Raw genomic sequence first — 19,206 nt, 5'->3', positions numbered from 1 at the left:
ACCCCTGCGCAGCTTCTTCACACGACTGTCTTTCTACAATAAAGTTAGAGCCAAATTTAATCCGTAACATTGCATTTTGTTAAATAAACAAGCAAGCAGTGACAAAGATAAAGCAATAAAATAATCAAAAACAACAAAATGACTTTTTCATCTTTGGCCTGTAGGGTTGTTTGTTGAACTTGACAAAGTTTTTAGGTCATTTTGCCAAAGTTTTTACATTTAAGACCTTTTGACCGAATTGTTCGGTTCAGTCTCCTCATTAGTTAACCGTAACGAGTTATTGTCACAATGCTAAAGTGATCAAGTATGGATAACATAGAACAACGTCGGGCCAGCTCTGATCACATCATTTCATCATTAAAAAAAACAAACAAACGTAGAAAATGAACGGAGCTTCACATAGCATTCACAATTAAACAATGAAGTGAACTGACATGATATCTGACGACTTAAAAGAAAATTATGAAAGGGAATTAAAATACGTGTTTTAAGGATCATCATATTATAAAACATGCATTAATCTGTATTTCTGAAATGTAAACACAAGGTTTCCATTAGTCATCTGGCATTCTAAATATCTGGACAGACATCATCTTTTCATGTCACATCTGTCTGAGAAAATGGTTTCAATGAAAACAATCTCTTTTATGTTTTGTCCACAATCCATGGGCAAAAGAAGTCATAAGTTGACTGAGAAATCCGAGAATATGATGCCAGTGGCAACTTTGCTCCTTTCTGTGTGGTTTTGGCTGCACAGAGAAACATGGGAGAGTTAAATGCAGCTACAGGTGAGGAAACTCGAGGGGAAATCTTTGCTGCCCAATCCTGAGACTTTTAGCACTCTCACAAGAACCAGGATCCTCCTTTCATTTCCTTTCATGTAACGCCGGCGTCTTCCTCTCTAAAACCGTCTCTCTCACTTCTTTCTTGCCGTGTCTCCAGGTGTCCTCTCATTCGGTAATCATGATCCTTGGGGTCAGGGTTAATGGGAGGAGTGCTGGCCTTACAGAAAGTCCCTGATGTCTAGAGCTGCAACATGTTCTGACAGTGCCAAAACGAGCTCTCACAAAAACAGAGCTAGACCATTCACCATTTGATGTTTACATTGACATTCAAATATGATCTGTTCAGTCCTCTTATGATTGTTTGTATTGAAGCCACATTTCATGGACCAGGTGACTGCCAATTAATCAGTACATTCATTGAAGTTGACCAATCCATATCTTCTCCCTGACTCAGCATTAAAGTGTTGACTCAGCACACACAACTTCCCAGATCAAATGGGTAAATCAGAGAAATAACCTTATCTTCACAATTTATTGACAGATTTCTATTTCACATACAGTGTGAACTGGAATTGGGATCCCAAATCAAATTCTGTTTCAGACCCCACACAATCTTGGGGTCTACACCCGCCCCTAAAAACAACAACAACAAAAACAAACAAACGAGATTTGTTCCACAATGATTATAAAACGGTCAGGATTTCTATTTTTGATCTATGTGAGCAGGGAAGATCAAAGCCTCCACTGGCCATTTAAAGTTATGGCCAAAGGTTTCGAGTCTGGTCATCTGTTTCCATGACGGGACTTAGTCCACCCTCTTGTGGACCGTGCACAGTGTGCTCAGTACCACACCTGCCTGCCATACCTTCCTTGTATTTACACCTGCCAGGTTGCCTGAAGACCGTTCCGAGTATGTGTCTTGTCTCAGAACGGTCTGAGTTTGATTCACAGCACCAGGCGCCTGAGCGTTGGAGAGCGCCGCTCAGTGGGTGCTGCCCAGGCAACAGGGGAGGTCCTGGTGTTCATGGGTGCATGGACTCGCACTGTGACTGCCAGAGAGGTTGGCTAGAACCCCTCCTGGAAAGAGTTGAACCGAACAGGTACTATTCACTTTCATTTTAAAAGAATGATGTGAAGCATCCAATGTTCCAATGCCAGCTCACAAAATTTAATCAAGCTAGTCAGAGTTTTTTTTTTTCTTCTTAAATTTAGGTCAATATAACCAGTGATCAAGAAGAAATCCAGCTGTGAGCTTTAACTTGGCTTCCTCTGCTATTTGACAGAAAAATAAAAGGATAAAAAGTTTTCAGTTGTCCTTAGTCATTAGTGAAGCAGCGGGTTGTGTATCTAAGACTTAGCTCTCATGATTTGGCCGTGATCATCCTTCAGACTGCCTGCAGTGTGCCTCTAATTAGACTGGGTAATTAGGCTGAACTCTCAGGCCTTGTATCTGCAGTAACTTGCATATTTTAGACACACGTTTAACCCTTTCCACCCCCTTTATCCTATTTTTTAAAAATCCTATATTAAATTTTATGTGAGGATCATTCCCAGATATATATTTAAAAAAAAAGTATGAACAAAATCTTTATATTTGTTGCACTACATTCAGTTACATAAACACCCAAAATCCCAAAGCTTTCCTTGATTTTGTAGAGCAGCTTAACATCAACATAGGTTACAGGTTTACGTACATTTGGATGTAAAAAGTTCATAATTAATGTCTAACAGGACCAGAGTCGTCTCCCCTGTAATGGATGTAATATATTGGCAGGCCTTTCAGTATAATGCCACCTAGTGGCCGGTTAGAGGAGTGTTCCACTGGAGACTCGACTTTCACTGGGAATCAAACCCTCAGCTTCAAGATGCAGACCCACAGCTGGCTGTTCAACCTGCGTGGTGAGTTCACAGCTGCTCCAGTTTAAGTGCTCTTTCAAGCTTAGTCCTCCTACAAACGTTTTCCCATCAACTCTTACCAGTTTCTCTGTCCCTACTGAAAGTTTAACATGACACATCCCTGCTTCTTCTATGGTTCTGTCCGTGACAGGAGTCCAGCTTTAGGGGGAGAAGTGGTGATCATCAACAGACAGTTTTGTCAAACCGTGGCATCCTACGATCCAGGGATGCTACGGTGGGGGGTCCGAGCAAACTGAGTTCTCAGTTATCAGGAAAAGAAAAAAGATCCAACAGAAGAAGATGAACACTGACTTTATTTCACAACTTTATTTGCTTCAGATATATTCAGTAAGCAAGTTTTCAGGTGTCCTTGAAAGAGTATACTTTGCATACGAAAATCTGAAAGAGCTACAGATCTGTTACAACATGCTATGACTTCAAGTTGTTGAGAGTTTGACAAACAGATGCTATTCCGATTCTTGGATTAAAGTGATTTTTAGTTCTAGTTTGGAAGTTCCTGATCTGGATCTGCTACTCGATACAGATCTGATTCATTTAAGATCAGGCGTCCGTTGATGCTAGTGTCTCATAATCTTATTCTACAGTGAAGTTGATAATCACACCATGTATATGCTGAAAAACATAACAACTTTAAAGTGTGATAACACAACTACATAACTACTGCAAGTAGCCAAGCTACTTGTCTGAACCAGATGCTCTTCAGAGGAACTATTTCCGAGTTGCTGATACCAGGATGGACGCTTTCAGGAAGATTTTCTACAGGAAGGACAAAGTCGCTCATTTTATCCAGCAGGTGTGTGTGATATCTAGGAGATTTTGACGAGGCTACTGGTGTACGATTGGAAAACTGAAAATCCTGCCGTGCAGTCTGAGAGGCCAAGCATTACTGAGCGACTGCAGGAACTGGTACCAATCCCAGTTTAGGAGGTGTGTTTCCGCACCATTGCATGCATCATCCCCGACAACAGTGGCACTTTGAGCAACTTGTCACTCCATTATGTGCCTGATGCATGAAACACTGGAGGAACTCAGTGTATTGTGTACTGGTTTTACAAAACTATTATTTTCGTCTTGTTTAAAGGACTTTATACTTCTGTAAGAATATCTGCTTACATACAGTAACGGCAAAAAAACCCCACAAGCATAACTCTAAGCTCAGTCATGAATGAGGATCTAAGCTGCATCCATATATGGAATGCATATGAATAATTAAATAATTACTCAGTTTTGTCATTTGTTTTATACACTTCTAAACAAAGATATAGATAATAATTAGAAATATATTTTTTAAAAGTAATACCTAAAAATATTTACTTTTAATCACAAAATGGTGCATCCTTTTCTCACTCTACTTGAACTCTGTCGGCAGGGCCGTCACCCCTCTGGCGGAAGTGATTGGTCTGAAACTCACTTTCTGTCGAGGTCAACCAATCAGACGTTGGGGTCTAGCCGCCATGCTAATGAAACTGCTAAAGTCATTTAGCATAAAGTTATAGAATACACATTGAAATAGTTGTATCTGAGTTGAAGATATCATTACTTTAAATATTAGTTTTGAATTTCACATGATCATTTATTCGTGTATTCAAAGAATAATTGACGTATGTGTTCCCATATGTATACTTTTTTAAAAATAAAAGTAATGTATTTTTATGATTTATTCATCTATTGTTCAATACTAAATATATGTACCCGGCTGGTTTACGAAGCAAAAGCCAACAGATGCTTGGGCATCATACTATGAGTACTCTTTCATCCAGACATATGCTCTGAATCATTTGGCGATATAAAGTAAAATCAGTTATGTTTACCTGCCTAAACAAAGTCTTGATATTTTATCGCATAATTACTAAATATTATATTCTATATTTATTTAGTATCGTTGGTGTACTATTATCATTTAAATAAAATTCCGTGACTGTGTAAAATAAACCAAAGCTTTTTTTTTTTTTATGCCTTCTCAGTTGTCAACAGCAGAGGGAGCCAGCGGTCTTCAACGTCACCAGTGTTGGAAAATGCTTACTGGTGTCTGTTATTTGCTGTACAAACAAATCACATTCACTCATGAAAGAAGTGATATATAATGTTCCTGCATGATGAAACAGGTTTCTCTGTTGTAGTGTGGCTCGGAGAGTTAGCTTGAAGTAGTTATTGAGTTGTGAAGAGTGAGAGAGAGAGAGCAAGAAGAAGGCAAGAATGAAGAAGGAAGAAAAAAAAAAAATGGTTTTGTAAGATTTGAAAGAAAAAAAAAGAAGAAAAACTTAACTGCTGGCATGAATATGTTGACCTGGTTGAAGCTTCTGTTGCTTTTAAGACCAGTCACTGAGCTTTATCATTGCTTTTCCAAAACCATTTAGCTCTATTTACAGAAAATCTTGGAAATTAATTAGCCATAAACTGTCTAAAGCTTTCTGTGGAAGGTAAACATTGTTGTCAATTACAATATTACCCTTTATTATGTGTTTGATTTTGAGTTGCCATAAAAAAATAATGCATATTTCTGCTTTGGCTTAGGAGGTAATGGTTAAAAAAAAAAAAAAAGGTTGGCAACAAGACTGTTGTGAAAAACCAATTGAGGTTTCAGTAGAGAAGGTAAAAGATGCAGTGTCTTGCATTAACTTTCCATTTTTGTTTTTTTAAAGCCTGTAACAATAGGAGCTGAAGAGCCACTCAGAAAGGAAAAATTCATTACTCAAAAAACAAAAAAAACAATCGTAAAATATCTAATTGAAGTTGTAAGAAAATTAAAATAATTTGAGGTATTCAAAGTGTAAAATTTCTCCATCTTTAGAAAACTGGAAAAACTACTGAGTTTATAACAAAATTAGTCTTCAGACTGTTCCTCTGATGTGCTCCCTTCACTCCTGACATCGCCATCCTCCTCTGACGTCGGGTGTGACCTTTTGCCTCCCCTTCACTGTCGTCTCCTCCCGACAGCATCTTCCATCTTTTCTCCATGCTGGGGTGACCGTGGTGATAAACACCAAACAGCAAACACCCACAAATGCTGATGGCTGCCTGGCATGTCATGTTATTGCTCCCACAGAACCAGGTGACTCAGACGGAGATCCATCTCCACAGAGAGGGAGGTGATCGTAGACTTCCTGTGCCTTCTTTGGAGAACCTTGGTTTTCTTTTTTCACACAGTCAGTCCTATATATATATATATATATATATATATATATATGTATATATATTTTAATGATTCCTGAGGTGCAGTTATGTCTTTGTGGATGTGCGTCTGGAGCAGAGATGACACAAAGCACAGATTAACTGCAGTGAAATGGGATAAAAACTTGACAACCAGCAGCAATTAGGGTCAAACACAGTTATCAGTATGTTAAAAAGACACACTTTGTGGCTTTTAAGAAACGGTTTGCAAAGCTCTTTGTGAGCTCCAGACTAAAAGGAATTTATGATTGATGAATTTTATAAAAGTTGCTTTGAGATACACAATTGTTTTACACTGGTGTTTTTTTTTTGTTGTTGTTGTTGTTTTGAGGAAAAAAAACAAACATATTTCTAATAAAAGATAATTCCCACAAAACCTGTCAAATATGTTACCTTAAATATTCTTTTAGCAAGCTACTAAAATTAGACTTTAAATTTAGATTTATAGGTCAAGCCAGGGCTGAGACATCCGAAAGACTAACCCCACGAGGACCATCTGAATTCTTGAAAGCCAGAGATCATTAAGACAGAGAACAGATGCTGTGAAATCTGATTTTCACATATCTATGCCTGCAGACACATAAACACATGGCACAAAATAAAACGCCATCTAAAACTTTCTGACAAGGTCTGCTAAGGGAACAAAACACTGCCAAGTGTTCCTTCTTTCTGCATACGTTTTAGCACTGACGTCTCAGCAAGGACACTTACATCAGCATTACCTCAGCACAAAAGAAGACAACTCTGTCCTGAAAGCTCTTTGGGAGAATAATTCTCCAACATTTGTTGCAAAACTACTAGAAACTCTCCTCTGACAGGCAGACAACAAAAGAGGTTATTTAGCTGCTGTCCTGGTGCTTTTCTTTTTTTCCCCCCATCTAAGGAATGAAGCTGCCATTAATCTCCACTTCTGACATGCTTATTGTTCTGCTACCCCCTCCCATCACCTTTGCAGTAGCACCTATAGGTACAGACACTCATTTATCAAAACAAAAGTTGTCCTGCAAGGACATCCCCCCCCCACCCACCCACACTTCTTCTTGCTTTACACCGATGCAAATAGCAGCTGCTGTCTCACTGAGCGGGGCAGATAAATGTGAAGCCCTCACACCGAGGGCCTCTCAAGGCCCAGTGCTTATGGGGGAAACATAAGTCAAACATTAAAGCTGGAAGAGCCTAATTTAAATGCGAGGACCACAGCCTGTTCCTGAACACATGTCCATTACGTCCACAGAGATGAAAGTGCTGCTATTTATTACCGAGAGGAAAGTTCTCTCCTCCGACAAAGCAACTTTCTTTTTTTTTTTCCCCTTTCTTTTTTAGAACCAAAATCTGGGGCGAAGGACAAGTGAAGTGGCTCCTTTCACTGGAATCAAGTGCTCATTTGAATGGAAGAAAAAAAATGTGCGGCTGTGCCCTGAAAAAAAAAAAAGTGCTCGGGTGGAAGGGCTGGACAGGAAGGCACTGTTGGTGTATTTGGGTCAGGGCCGCCGCAAAAATAATGCGAACCGAGAGGATTGAAGTGAATGCTCAGGTGTTAAAAGGAATCCCTTCGGTAGAGATTTTCCCACATTCAAGGGAGAAAAACAAAAATGATACAAGAACGAGGAAGGCTATAAAGCAGCAAAACCAGGTGGGCTTCAGTCGGGCTAATGACAGACAAAGTGGGGAAAGTGGTGAATTAAAGATGAGTTTGCTGGCAGGTGGATAAAACGACGTGTAAGCAGCGAGGATGGGATTGTCTGTACGCCATTAAATATGAATGGGTCTCGTGACCCCAGGCGAAATGACAACATTCCCACAGATGTGCAGCTAAATGAACATGTAATCATTCTCAGCGCAAAAACATCCAGATCATCTTGGGGCAGACCTCTGTTTCCCATTAAGGCTTTTCTACATGACTGTGAAAAACAGCATCCAATTCCACGTCACACACCGGCATAAATTTCAGACGAAGTATGTATTAGACTGTGCAACAAATTACTACACTCACACACTTCAGAATGTTGAACAAAAATCACCACCATGGTTTTATGCTAATTTTCTTTTGAGCATTGACATTAACAGATAACTCCCAAACTTTTATTTTGTTTGTTTTTTGGCAATTCTTCTAGGATTTTCAGGGTAGAGAGCTGGAATCATGGTTCCATAAATTACAGTCAAGCAGGTCCTGAAGAAGCAAAGCAACCACTGACCACCACACTGCCTCCACCATGTTTGATTGTTGGTATCTTTAATGCTAAGTTATGATGGGTCACAAACCTTCCAAGAAAGTCTTTGGAGTCACTTTCAAAGATCATAAAGATGTTTTTTTTTTTTTTGTGGTAAGCACTTTGTGTTATTTTGGTCAGCAAAGGTTTTGACCTTGTCACTCTCTCATGGATGACCTTTACCCTGGATTTTTTTTGCTTTTATTGACTGAGGAAAGTGAGACGCTAAGTGCTTTTGGCTCTTGTTGTTGGGATAGTTTGGATGAGGTAACAATGCCTTCCTGAATCTTAACTTTAGAGTGACCTCATCTAGGAAGGTTCACTACTGGTACTGTTCTGTTTTTGTTGATACCGGCTCCCTAGTCAGCCATAAAGCCTTTGAAATGGCTTTGTAACCCTTTAAATTTGTTTTGTTTTGCTTCTTTATCAGTTCTTACATTTCTTTAGATTAGGGGACTATATGTTGTTTCTTGAGATCTTTCAGTCTACTTCATGTTCCCAGGCAGGTTTAATTTACTTTTTTGATAATTTCATAAATTATCATTTGAAAACAGATGTAGATTTTTTGATGACCTGAAACATTGAAATGGAAAAAAAGATATCAGAGGAGAAAGGCTTTCTCACGTTGCTGTAAATTATGTGATGCACAAAATCTGTTAATATTTTAGAAATATTTCCTGTGTTGTTCCTAGGTTAACTTCGCACTTTATTAAAATTACCTCTCCAGTAGAATGTGTTAGCTATAAAAGAGCTACTAACCCGACTTTCCATTTGTTCAATGACTCCCCCAAACTTCCGATGCATTTCTTTAGTGAACGCAAAACAAGAAATCCATCTCATAACAGTCATGTTTGTTTTGTTTTTTTTAATAGCACATGTGTTTATCTGATAAATATAAAAAAAGGGAAAAGGTTGTTACAGTACATTCCATTTGCAGAGAAGCAGAGTCAAAGCTACAGGAGTTGAGATGACGAGAGCAGATCTGTTGGGACAAAAGTTATGACCTTATTCCTGGTTTAACGTTGCATCAGCTGAGGCCAGCAAATCGCACTGCCATAACTTCCTTTGCGGGTTGCATTGTTTATGGCCGTTGCACACGTCTGAATTCTCTAAAGTAGAAAAAAATACATTTTTAGTGTGGATACATTCATAGATGGTCATAGATGGTATATATATATAAGTGTCTTTATTTCCTTTATTTCCCTATTGTGCTTTATGAGGGAATATTGCCTTCACCCCAACAGGTGAGCGAACTGAAATCTCAGAGCTGCTAACCCAGGGCGCCAATCAGGGGGGGGATGCATTATGGCGTGGCTCGTGACCCAATTGGAGAACATTTGCTCCAAGACACTTTACAATAGGGGTGACTACCTTGTGCCCCAAAATAACCCTTGTTTAAACAGAGCTGACTTCTGCTAAATATGCATCAGTAAATGCCAGGTTTAGCGATTAAAATACCAAACCGTGTTTCCTTTAAATAGAAGGGGTAAATGGCAAGCTGGATCTCCAAGGGGCGACATGCAGCATGTTAATGTGTGTCTACAGGCACTACTCAAAAGGTTTGGAAAGGCATGCAGAGAGAAATAGGGGTAGGAGGGTGGGGGCATTTGAAAAAGCGAGGCAAAAGTAGGGGGAGGCAAAGAGTCCCTGTGTTCAGTGTGACAGACCACAGCAGGGGTTGTTCTGCCAAAGGTGTAGCACGAGTCCCTCGCCACCATCAGTACCGTTCCAACAGACATTTTCCTTCATCCTTTTACCCCCTTTTTCCCCTTGGGCAGGTGGGTAAAGAGCACGAGACGCCCCATCTCTCGTTTCACAGTGTCCTCTTTTCCAAATTCAACCAGTCATGCATTGTTCTATTGCAGCCAGAGCATCCGACGAGGGTTGAGTGAGTAAGGAAAGAAGGGTTAACAGGCAGAAGAAGAGGGGAAAGCAGAGAGCACACACCACTGCTCTCTTCTTCGATGTTAATGTCTCGACCTCCATTACGGCAGAGTCCAGTCCGAGGAGCCTCAAGGTGTGGGACTAAAGATCAACCTCATCCATTAATCTACCACCGTAAAACTCCAAAGCCGACTCCAACCTCTACATGCCACTTAAGAGCACTACGTTTTGTTTTTATAAAGCTATACACCTAAACATTTTCTGTCCTCATGCAATTGGATTTTTAAAAGCTTCCAAAACAAAAAAAGAATTGCTTGTTGCACCCCTCTACTGCCTTGGAGGCCGCAGCTAAACAGTCGTCTATTAGTTCAGGAATATCCCAAAAATAAAAAATAAAAAGCGTCCTGGAAATTGTCCTGCAGAGTCCAGGAGAGTTCTAAAGGAGATCTGCTACAAAACCCCTAGCTCTGGCTTAGGTAGAGTCTTATGGGTCCAGTTTGAGAAGAGCATCCGGGGCTCTTGTGAGGGTCCTCACCCCCCCGTCCAGCGGAAGCGAACTGTGTACCCTTAACCTGATAGAACTAGAAGGCAGAGGAGGCTCCGGGATGACGGAGAGCGGCGGCGGTGGTTGCCGAGACGATAAATCTGGAGTTAAAGGGGGAGTTGACTTGGGTATAATAGCTGGACAAACCAACTGCAGGCTCTGGGGTCTGTGCGTCAGAGAGTCCGCGTAGCACATCGCGGAGTGCTGCTGAGAGATGGTGAGGGACGAGCAGGGCAAAGGCATGGGCGGGTCTGTCCAGATGGAGGCAGCTTTGGACGGTGAGTGGCAGGGCTGTGGAGGGGACGGGCAGTGCAGGTATGTTTGGTGGGCTGGGGAGTAGCGAGTGGGACAGATTATTGCAGGTTGGGGCACCGACGGCGTGAGAGCCTCCATCAGCGTGGCCATTCTCTTCATGACCTGCCCAAGGTCCGCTACTTCCCTCCTCAGGGTGCTCACCTGCAGACGAAAACAGAGACGGTATCTTAAATTAAATATCATGTTGGATATTTGAGATAAAATTTGGGGTATTTTTTTTCTTTTCATATTGTTTATATCTTGGTGCTTTAGCACACACGCTACTGGCATTTTCTCCCAGCAAACCTGCTTTTCCTAGAAGGCACATAGTATTTTACATAATAATCTCCATAATAAGGTACTAAAGTAAGACCTGCCAGAGCTATAGACGTTTCATGGTTTTGTGACATTACAATCATGTCTTTGCTGTTTCAGTCCAAATAAGAAGCCTTTCCACCTTCGACTATAAGAACAACTGGGTCGTAAACAAACACGGCATATGGAAAACTTGCATTTTTGTTTTTTTGTTTTACGTTTATTATTTCTGTTATATTCGTATGTTTTACCTTTGCATGGAAGTCTCTGTTGGTGCCGCACAAAAGATTTTCAGCACGGAATCATGTAATTGGAAGCAATCTCACCTCGATCTATGCCATTTCTTTCCTTTACATCATAGCTTCAGTTGAAGCTTATGCAAACTGAAATCTCTTGCAGCCGATTCCCAATAAAAGCAGTCAAAACGCAGGGCAACACTGTGAAACACTGCAAGAAATACAGTTTGCTTACCACGATTTGTCATATACAGCCCAGATCCCACTAGCATGTATTTCTGAACTATATATATTTGCTCATAGGTAATATGAGCCAACATTACCTAATAGTAATATTAATATGTTAAACGTTTAACACGTGATCCTGTCATGTGTTAAACAGCTAAACATAAACTGATGATCGCAGGTGTCTGAGGATATTCAATTGGGGGTGGCGGGGGGCGTACAAACCCAGAGACAAACACAACTGCCTGATTGCATCCTGCAATCAAGACAATGAGCAACTTTTCTAGCAGTTATTTAAACAAAATCAGGAGGATTTATAAGGAGATTTGACAGGCAGGGATGAAAGGAAAGTAGACGCAGTTGTTGGAACACAGAAGGGAGTGTAGCCATACATGCGTGAGTGACAGACAGAGCAAAACGATTCCTCCCTGAGCTGGTAGAATACCAACAAACCCCTTTGTGTTTCATTTGCTTGTGTTGCATCGATTTCATATTTTACTACGTTCAGCAAGTTGGAGAGGGTTAGCTTGAAAAATGTAGAAGTTCACACAGATCCTGCTCCTGGATAACTCTTGTTTTGTTTTTTTCACTTCAGCTGATGGTTTACAATGGAGATTATGAAGATTGTCATTAAAAAGGAGTTCACAGGTAGGTGAAAAGATTTATGTACAGGCAGCCAAGTGGACATTAGGGTGTGCTAGGAGACATGTGAATGCCAGTTTTTGTGTGTAAGGGACACCAGAATGAACCTTTGCAGGTGTAAGGAGGATCATTAATAGTGAGCTACAAGGAAAAGCCACATAGCTAACTACTAAAAGCAGTAGCAAACTGACTGAGGAGGGAAGAAAGGTAACACAGTGAGGTTGGATTGGAGCATAAAGCAGCAATATCACCTCAGACTGTTTACTGCTTGTGGTCATCTTTTCCACCACAAGGTAAAGTGCTAATTCTGATCTCAACTTCTCTGACTACCCAGCAATCCAACTAGAGGTGCTAACAGTGGAGCAGCCTAATTCTTGTTGTTGTTGTCTGCTGCATCGACAACAACAAAAGTGCGAAAAAGAAAAACATAAAGAGACCTTCAGAATCTAACTGATGTTCAATGTGCATGCTCCCAAATGTAACATTTTAGATATTCGTTCATTTTTTTTCCAGTTAAAAATATGTGAAGAATTACCCTTAAAGCATTAAATCATATAATTTATGAAGAGATAATTTTAGTTTTTTAAATCTCTGTGGCGGTAGATCACATTCACTGCGCTGTCAAGTTCGCCGTTCAAAACTTAAAACGGATAAGAAAAAGCAGAACATAAACATGTCTGTTAAGAAAAGTTAAAGCTGTACTTTCCAGTGACTGAAATCAATAAATCTGAATGAGTGAGTTAGTATTTTCAAAGCATCTGCATTAAGACTCACCTGTTATGCACATAGTCATATTTAAGTTAAGCTTTTAAACTATTATTTATTAATTCCACATCGCCTAACTTAGTCTACTTCTTCCTGATGAATTTGTAGATTCCGGTCGCTCCCTTGCCACTATGAAAAAAAACAGAAAGGACCCAGGAATCTGTCGATCTGTCACCACTCTTGTGTTTTTTTGCGAGTAAAACCGAGCTGCTGTAATCGTCCATTACATCGATGGCGGCTGGTAATTAGCTGCTCGCTGCACGTGGCGTGTCCACAGAGGGCATGGCCGTGAAGCCCTCCCAATGCGCCATCTGTTTCTGCCAGTCTCGGCGCTCATGACCATTCATCTGGGCAATGACACTCATCGTGACAACCGGAGGCACATCAGCTCTCAGCACCACACGCAGCTCCACATGGGAAGTGCTTCAATCGCCGTGTGAATATGTCAAGAGGCGATCAGGCAAAGCGCGCAACTATATTATGATTGCAGCCGACCGCATCCGGCTGGGCACTCCGATTCTCTGTTTGGGTTTTAAGGAGAGACGTCAGACATGCTATGCTTGATAGGCTTGCAAATAAAGGATACATAGTGTAATTAGTTAAACAAACCGTGGTATTTTCCAACAAAAATTTTAACAGACAAAAACATTCAGTCCTCTTTTTTTTTTATTTGACAGGCTCACTCCAACTTCCCCTTGTGTGGTTTGGGGAACACTCTGGGTCGAAACCACGGCTCTGACAAAAATAGAAAAGCAGAGAGTGGCAGGACGGTCCAATCTGACACGCTGTCAACATGATTCCTGGTCTCCCACATTTGAGACAACCGTCGATGGTTTTTGGTCAGAGAGAAAACTACGGCAGACCACAACGAGACCGCAGCCACATTTGCATAGTAAACGCAATATAAAAATCCTATTACCCTGAAATTATAACTTCTTGATGACAAGTCTGATCGTCTTGTTGTGGAAAAAAAACTATTTCCAACAGCCAATATCGGATTCAGGAGGTTAAAGATTTGCAACTACATATTAAGATCTGTAATAGTAATGCTATACCTATTTTGATAACTAGTGGTTATTAGAACCACAGTTCAACCACATGTGTCCTAAGGTTCAAGTACAGCTAGAGGCCTACCTCTATTACCCCATGGTGGTGAGAAAATATATTTAAAATGCCTACAGTAGCATGTAAACTGTCAACAGTGTTCACTGTTTCCTGTATTAAAGGGTGCTAGCATTAGCCAAGATGCTACCGCTGATACTTACACTTAGAAGTTTAAATCACAGTTTGAAGTGTGATAACTATTCACACTAATGAATTACCATTTTATATTTCATCCTCTTCATAATCATGCTTTTATAAAAAACACACACACACACCCACACACACAAATGAGACAACATAAAAAAGTAGATTTGTTCTCTATTAAATATTTGTTTTTTGTTTGTGGTCTAAATTGCAACATGAGCATGGTCCTGTTTTTGGCTTAGATTGTTCATTAAATTTCAAATTTGTGCTGCGTTTTAGACACTGTTCCTCATGAATGAAGCAAACAATAAAATCTGTCCTTTGATTATCCGACTATAATTAGTTGTTGCATCAATTAAAGCAAGTAAATAGAAAAATGTATTTTTAGCAGTCATGGCATTGCACTAAATTAGATAAAACTATAACAAATTAACGTTTTACAATATTTGCTTTTGCGTGTAACTATTTGGTGAGACAATAAACCCCAAAATAAGCGATGTGCTCATGCACTGTTGTGGTGCATGCTTGTGTACGTTCCAGATCAAACGAGTGTCTCCCAAATCCTGATCAGCGTCGTTGGATCCAAGTGTGGATTAACAACCAGAGGACCAAGCTGGAGGATTTTGGTCACCCAGTGAGACACTGAGCAAAACGCTGCCACTGCCTTCCACACTCCTGTGTTTTAAATGTTTATATCTAACTTTAGGTCTCCACTCATCAGTAAAAGAAAAAGTTAGATGACATCCTCTGTGCTCCTTCTTTTCCTCGTGCTTTTACTTTTCCCTGCCGAGACAGCCAGCCGTTTCATTCTGCGACAGACACTGAGGCTTAGCAGGAGGAGGAAAAAGCCAGCCCTCCTCAGCTATCAAAACTCTAATGTCAATTTAGCTACCTGCCAATCAAGCCATCCGATGCACCTTGAGAGTGTGAATGTTGGTGTGTGGACAGAATATCTTAAGCAGCAACATGAACCATTCTAATCAATGACATCTAATACGGCAACCCCCTGTGTAACTGTTCAGATTGAGAATAAAACTTGGATGAAAGATGGGTACGTTTTGGTTCATTACGTCGTCTAATCCTTTCATCCTGCTCTGGCTTTACATGCCGATACACCTTGCTTCTACTTTAGCTCACCTGTCGAAATCCTTCTCTCTTCTCACAGAGCTATATCCTTATTTAGGTCATCAAATTGGCTGGCTTTTATTTCCAGAAGCCTACCTGCAAACCTTTCCAACTGCATCCGTCTAAATCCTCCCCTTAGAACGACACGTCGACTTTAGTGTTTAAATGTTAATTTAATTTTCATTTTTATTATTCTTGTCACCCAAAAAGGTGCATGCTACTAAATCATACCTGCTGATCGAGGTGTCTCAGTTGTCCCCTGGTCTCCTCTGCTTTTGCTGCTAATTCTGTTGTGCTGATATGCAGCATGCCTGCGTTAAATCAGCGAGTAAGAGAAAAACTTTTAGAGTTTCACATTCAGCCCCCAGGTTCCATGAGAACAGATGGAAAGAAATGAAGGTAAAATTACTTATGGTTTCTGGGCGTGGACAGTTTTCAGATGAAGTATAAAAAATATTTTTTTTAAAAACGTGTTCTAGAATAACCTGTGGTTGACGTTGAGGCACTGGTTGGTTCGCTGACAGGACAGCCAAGGCCGGTGGAAAAGGAGAACATCTGCGAAGTTTCTGCTCCCTCACTGTCTTCGGTACCATCCACTATCCTACAGAGATACAAAGGAAACTACGGAGTAACATCTAGACTCGGGAGTTGCCCCAAACCTCTCTACCCTGACAATACATGAAAAATAAGAAGTAGCAATTCTATAATCATTAAACACAATTATTATCATATTTAGTCCCTCAAATTGAAATTCCTGTTTTGATCTTTTCCTCTTAAGCCTCTGTGGATCCTAAAAAAAACGCAATGTGCCAAGGGATAGTTCATACTGGACATGTGTCAATTACAAACCATGGCGATGTTTTGTACTCAAATCAAACCATTGATTTTATTTCTGGATATCTAAGTTCTTCCATACACATGATGGTATATTAAATTAAAGAAATTCGAACCCAATGGTTATGTAATGCTAATAGATAATGTATTTGATCTCAAGGTTAACTTTGTTTGATTACAGGTAAACTTTTTCATATGTCATAAGTGAAAACTGTCCCAGTTGGGGGTCAAAATCTCAATGAATACTCATTAGAATGCGACATATAAATTACAATATGATTAAGTGTGAGCAGCACTCTAAAAATGTATTGCCAAAAACCATCAAAATATTCATCAGTATGCCATGTTTTCAAGCTTCTGTCTGAAGTTTTCAAAGACAGTAAAAGAAAAATCGACCTTAGCATAGCAACGTCCAGACTCCGCCCCCTCAATGTGTTTGAGACACAGTAGTCCCATTAATAATCTTCATTTTGAAGATTATCATACTTGGATTGCACCACATTTCTTTCAAGATTTACTCTCTGGCTGGCATAACATCAGTGTCCGATGATGAAACCAGTGGCGGCTGAACCCACCTGGGGCTGAGGTTTGAAGGGTCTAGAGCAGTCGGCGTGAAATCCTGAAGGTTTTTCTGAGAGCGACCCAAGCTGCGTGTGACGGTCTTCTGGCGGGGCTGGCACAGAGGAGACTTCCCAACGGTGTCCCTGAGGTCCTCAGGTCGATGGTGCTCCGTCAGAAGAGATACAGACTCGGCGTTGTCGTGCTCGTCCGAGTCCGAGTCGCCCTCGTGTTCCTCCCGGGCCTCGGCTACCGTAGGTTGGCCCTGAACCACGCGCCCGTTCCTTCTAACCCCAGACTGGGACAGAAATGAAACAGCTAATTACCAATCCGTGATGTGTGAACATTTCAAATGAATTACATACCCGAGTAAGAACAAAACAGAAGCTCTAACTACACCAATTAGTATGTTTCCAGTGAGAGCCATGAGCTATTTTTCACAGGTGATAATACGGTTATCCTAAAGTTAACCGGCAAGAGAGGTGGATTGATTTGTCTGTAAAACATCTCAGCTGCTTCCCTGCATATGAAGCATTACACAGCTCTCTGCCCTGTTGCAGCAAATGACTGGAACAAATATGTGAAGAATTTCTAATTTTCCCTTATCAATTTCCTCATGAAACCATTACACCAGGACAACTTTGCTAATAGTAGGAGTGAGGACGGATTTCTGCTTAGAGTCGCCCTGCAGAGATTTGTTGGAAAGGAAAACTGATCAAGATTAACATGGAGTATGTTAAAAAATATCAGACATATCTATTGATTTATTCAAACTTTTAGCTTTAGTTTGGGCAGGGTCTTTTAAAAGTATTAAAACCTTTTTAATATTTTAAGATTTTGCTGTGTTACAACCTCCACCATCAATGCATTGGGATTCATTTATTATGTGAGAGACCAACGGCTGCACATATTTGTGAAATTGAACAATAACGAAACATTTTCACATTTGTGAACATGAAAAGCATATAACATAAAATTGTTCCAAGCCTCTCTAGATGAATTCTTTGTAGAAACACATTCTACTGAAATCTCAGTTTCAAGTATTTGTGGTTGGTCCTCCCTTTTACTCCTGCTGCTACTAAACGAAAAATGTCTCGAGTCAAAAAAAGATTTGTTTAAATATATACCAAATGTTTATTGTTATTTTAAAAGCTAATGGAATTCAACTAGAATGTATTTAAATTTTCAAAAGTTATAACGAAATGTATCATCTAACTTTTGAAAGGAAAAAACATATATATATATATATATATATATTGTTATTCCTCTCGAGTTTAATCAAGGCTTAACGCAGTTCTTGGTTTCTACAGCCATTTATTGTGGACACGTCTTACAAAGTCCCCAAAAATGCCGTCAGAACTGAAAGCAAAAGGTAACACAAACCCAAATCAGTTCACAATAAATGGAGTATTTACATAAATAAAAGATACAAATAAACAAAACCGTACCTCATTAGTCACATTGACTCCAGAGGAATAAAGTTTCAGCTTCTTGAGCTTGAATGCCCCATGTGGCTCTAAGTGCGCCAGCTAATGCTTCCCCGGGCAACACATGGTCCGTGGACAAAATAAAAGGTCCCCCCACATTTGAATGTACACTTAACCGAACTTAATGAGCATCAACACAACTTTAATAAAACTACCACACATATTAAACTTAATGTTTAATATTAAATAAACTTTAACTACTGCCACCTTAAACCAAACATCAAAACAATAAACCAGATGCAGTTGTCTTGACAGCAGCTACACTCCCACCAAATCACTTGTGATTTCTATTATAAACTTATGAGTGGGTCTATTCTGCTTCTAAGTTCTCCCACCTTAATCTATCCATTGGGTAGCTCTTCTTGCCAGAGAAAACTTGGTCCTCTGAACCAGTTGGAAGAAACAAGGTCTTTGGCTTTTAATCCACGAGACGCATGGTCAGCGGGATTTTCATCTGAAGAAATGTACTTCCACTGTGTTGTTACAGTACTCTCTTTAATGCGTTGGATTCGATTAGCTACAAAAACGTGAAAATGTCTTGCCTCATTGCTGATGTATCCTAACACAACTTGCGAATCCATCCAAAGGAATTCTTCAGCATTTTCCAGCTCCAATTCTGCTTTAAGCATGTCACTTATGCGTACCGCGACGACTGCTGCAGACAGCTTCAATCTTGGTACTGCAGTCACTTTTGTAGGTGCTACTCTGGATTTGGCGAATACGAGAGAGCAATGGATTTGTCCTGATTCACTGATGGCTCTTAGGTAGGTACAGACTCCATATTCTACAACACTTGCATTTGAAAAATAGTGGAGTTCATACTTCTGAACTTCTTTGAAATCCTTAGGAAGGTGACAACGATCGATTTTAACATCTGCAAGATTCTTGACATCTGACAGCCAGGACTCCCACCATGGCTTGAGTTCACTTGAGAGTGGTGCATCCTAATTTGCCTTGTCACGACAC

At 40.2% G+C, this 19,206-nt stretch overlaps 1 protein-coding gene across 1 annotated transcript in view; it reads right to left on the bottom strand.

Annotated features, from left to right (window-relative positions):
* Positions 1 to 8,871: 8,871 nt before the first annotated feature.
* Positions 8,872 to 19,206, bottom strand: part of kcnh8 (potassium voltage-gated channel, subfamily H (eag-related), member 8) — a 61,162-nt gene continuing 50,827 nt past the window's right edge. The window contains exons 13-16 of the mRNA XM_028037253.1: positions 16,771 to 17,051; positions 15,847 to 15,962; positions 15,593 to 15,672; positions 8,872 to 10,967 (exon numbers count right to left, since the gene is read on the bottom strand). Of these exons, the coding sequence (XP_027893054.1) occupies positions 10,452 to 10,967; positions 15,593 to 15,672; positions 15,847 to 15,962; positions 16,771 to 17,051 (993 nt within the window). The 3' untranslated portion in view covers positions 8,872 to 10,451. The remainder of the gene's footprint in view (positions 10,968 to 15,592; positions 15,673 to 15,846; positions 15,963 to 16,770; positions 17,052 to 19,206) is intronic.

This window comes from Xiphophorus couchianus, chromosome 13, assembly GCF_001444195.1.
Source record: "Xiphophorus couchianus chromosome 13, X_couchianus-1.0, whole genome shotgun sequence".
NCBI classification, from domain to species: domain Eukaryota; kingdom Metazoa; phylum Chordata; class Actinopteri; order Cyprinodontiformes; family Poeciliidae; genus Xiphophorus; species Xiphophorus couchianus.
Note: the sequence above shows the minus strand (reverse complement) of the source record. Positions and strands in the feature narration are given on the sequence as shown.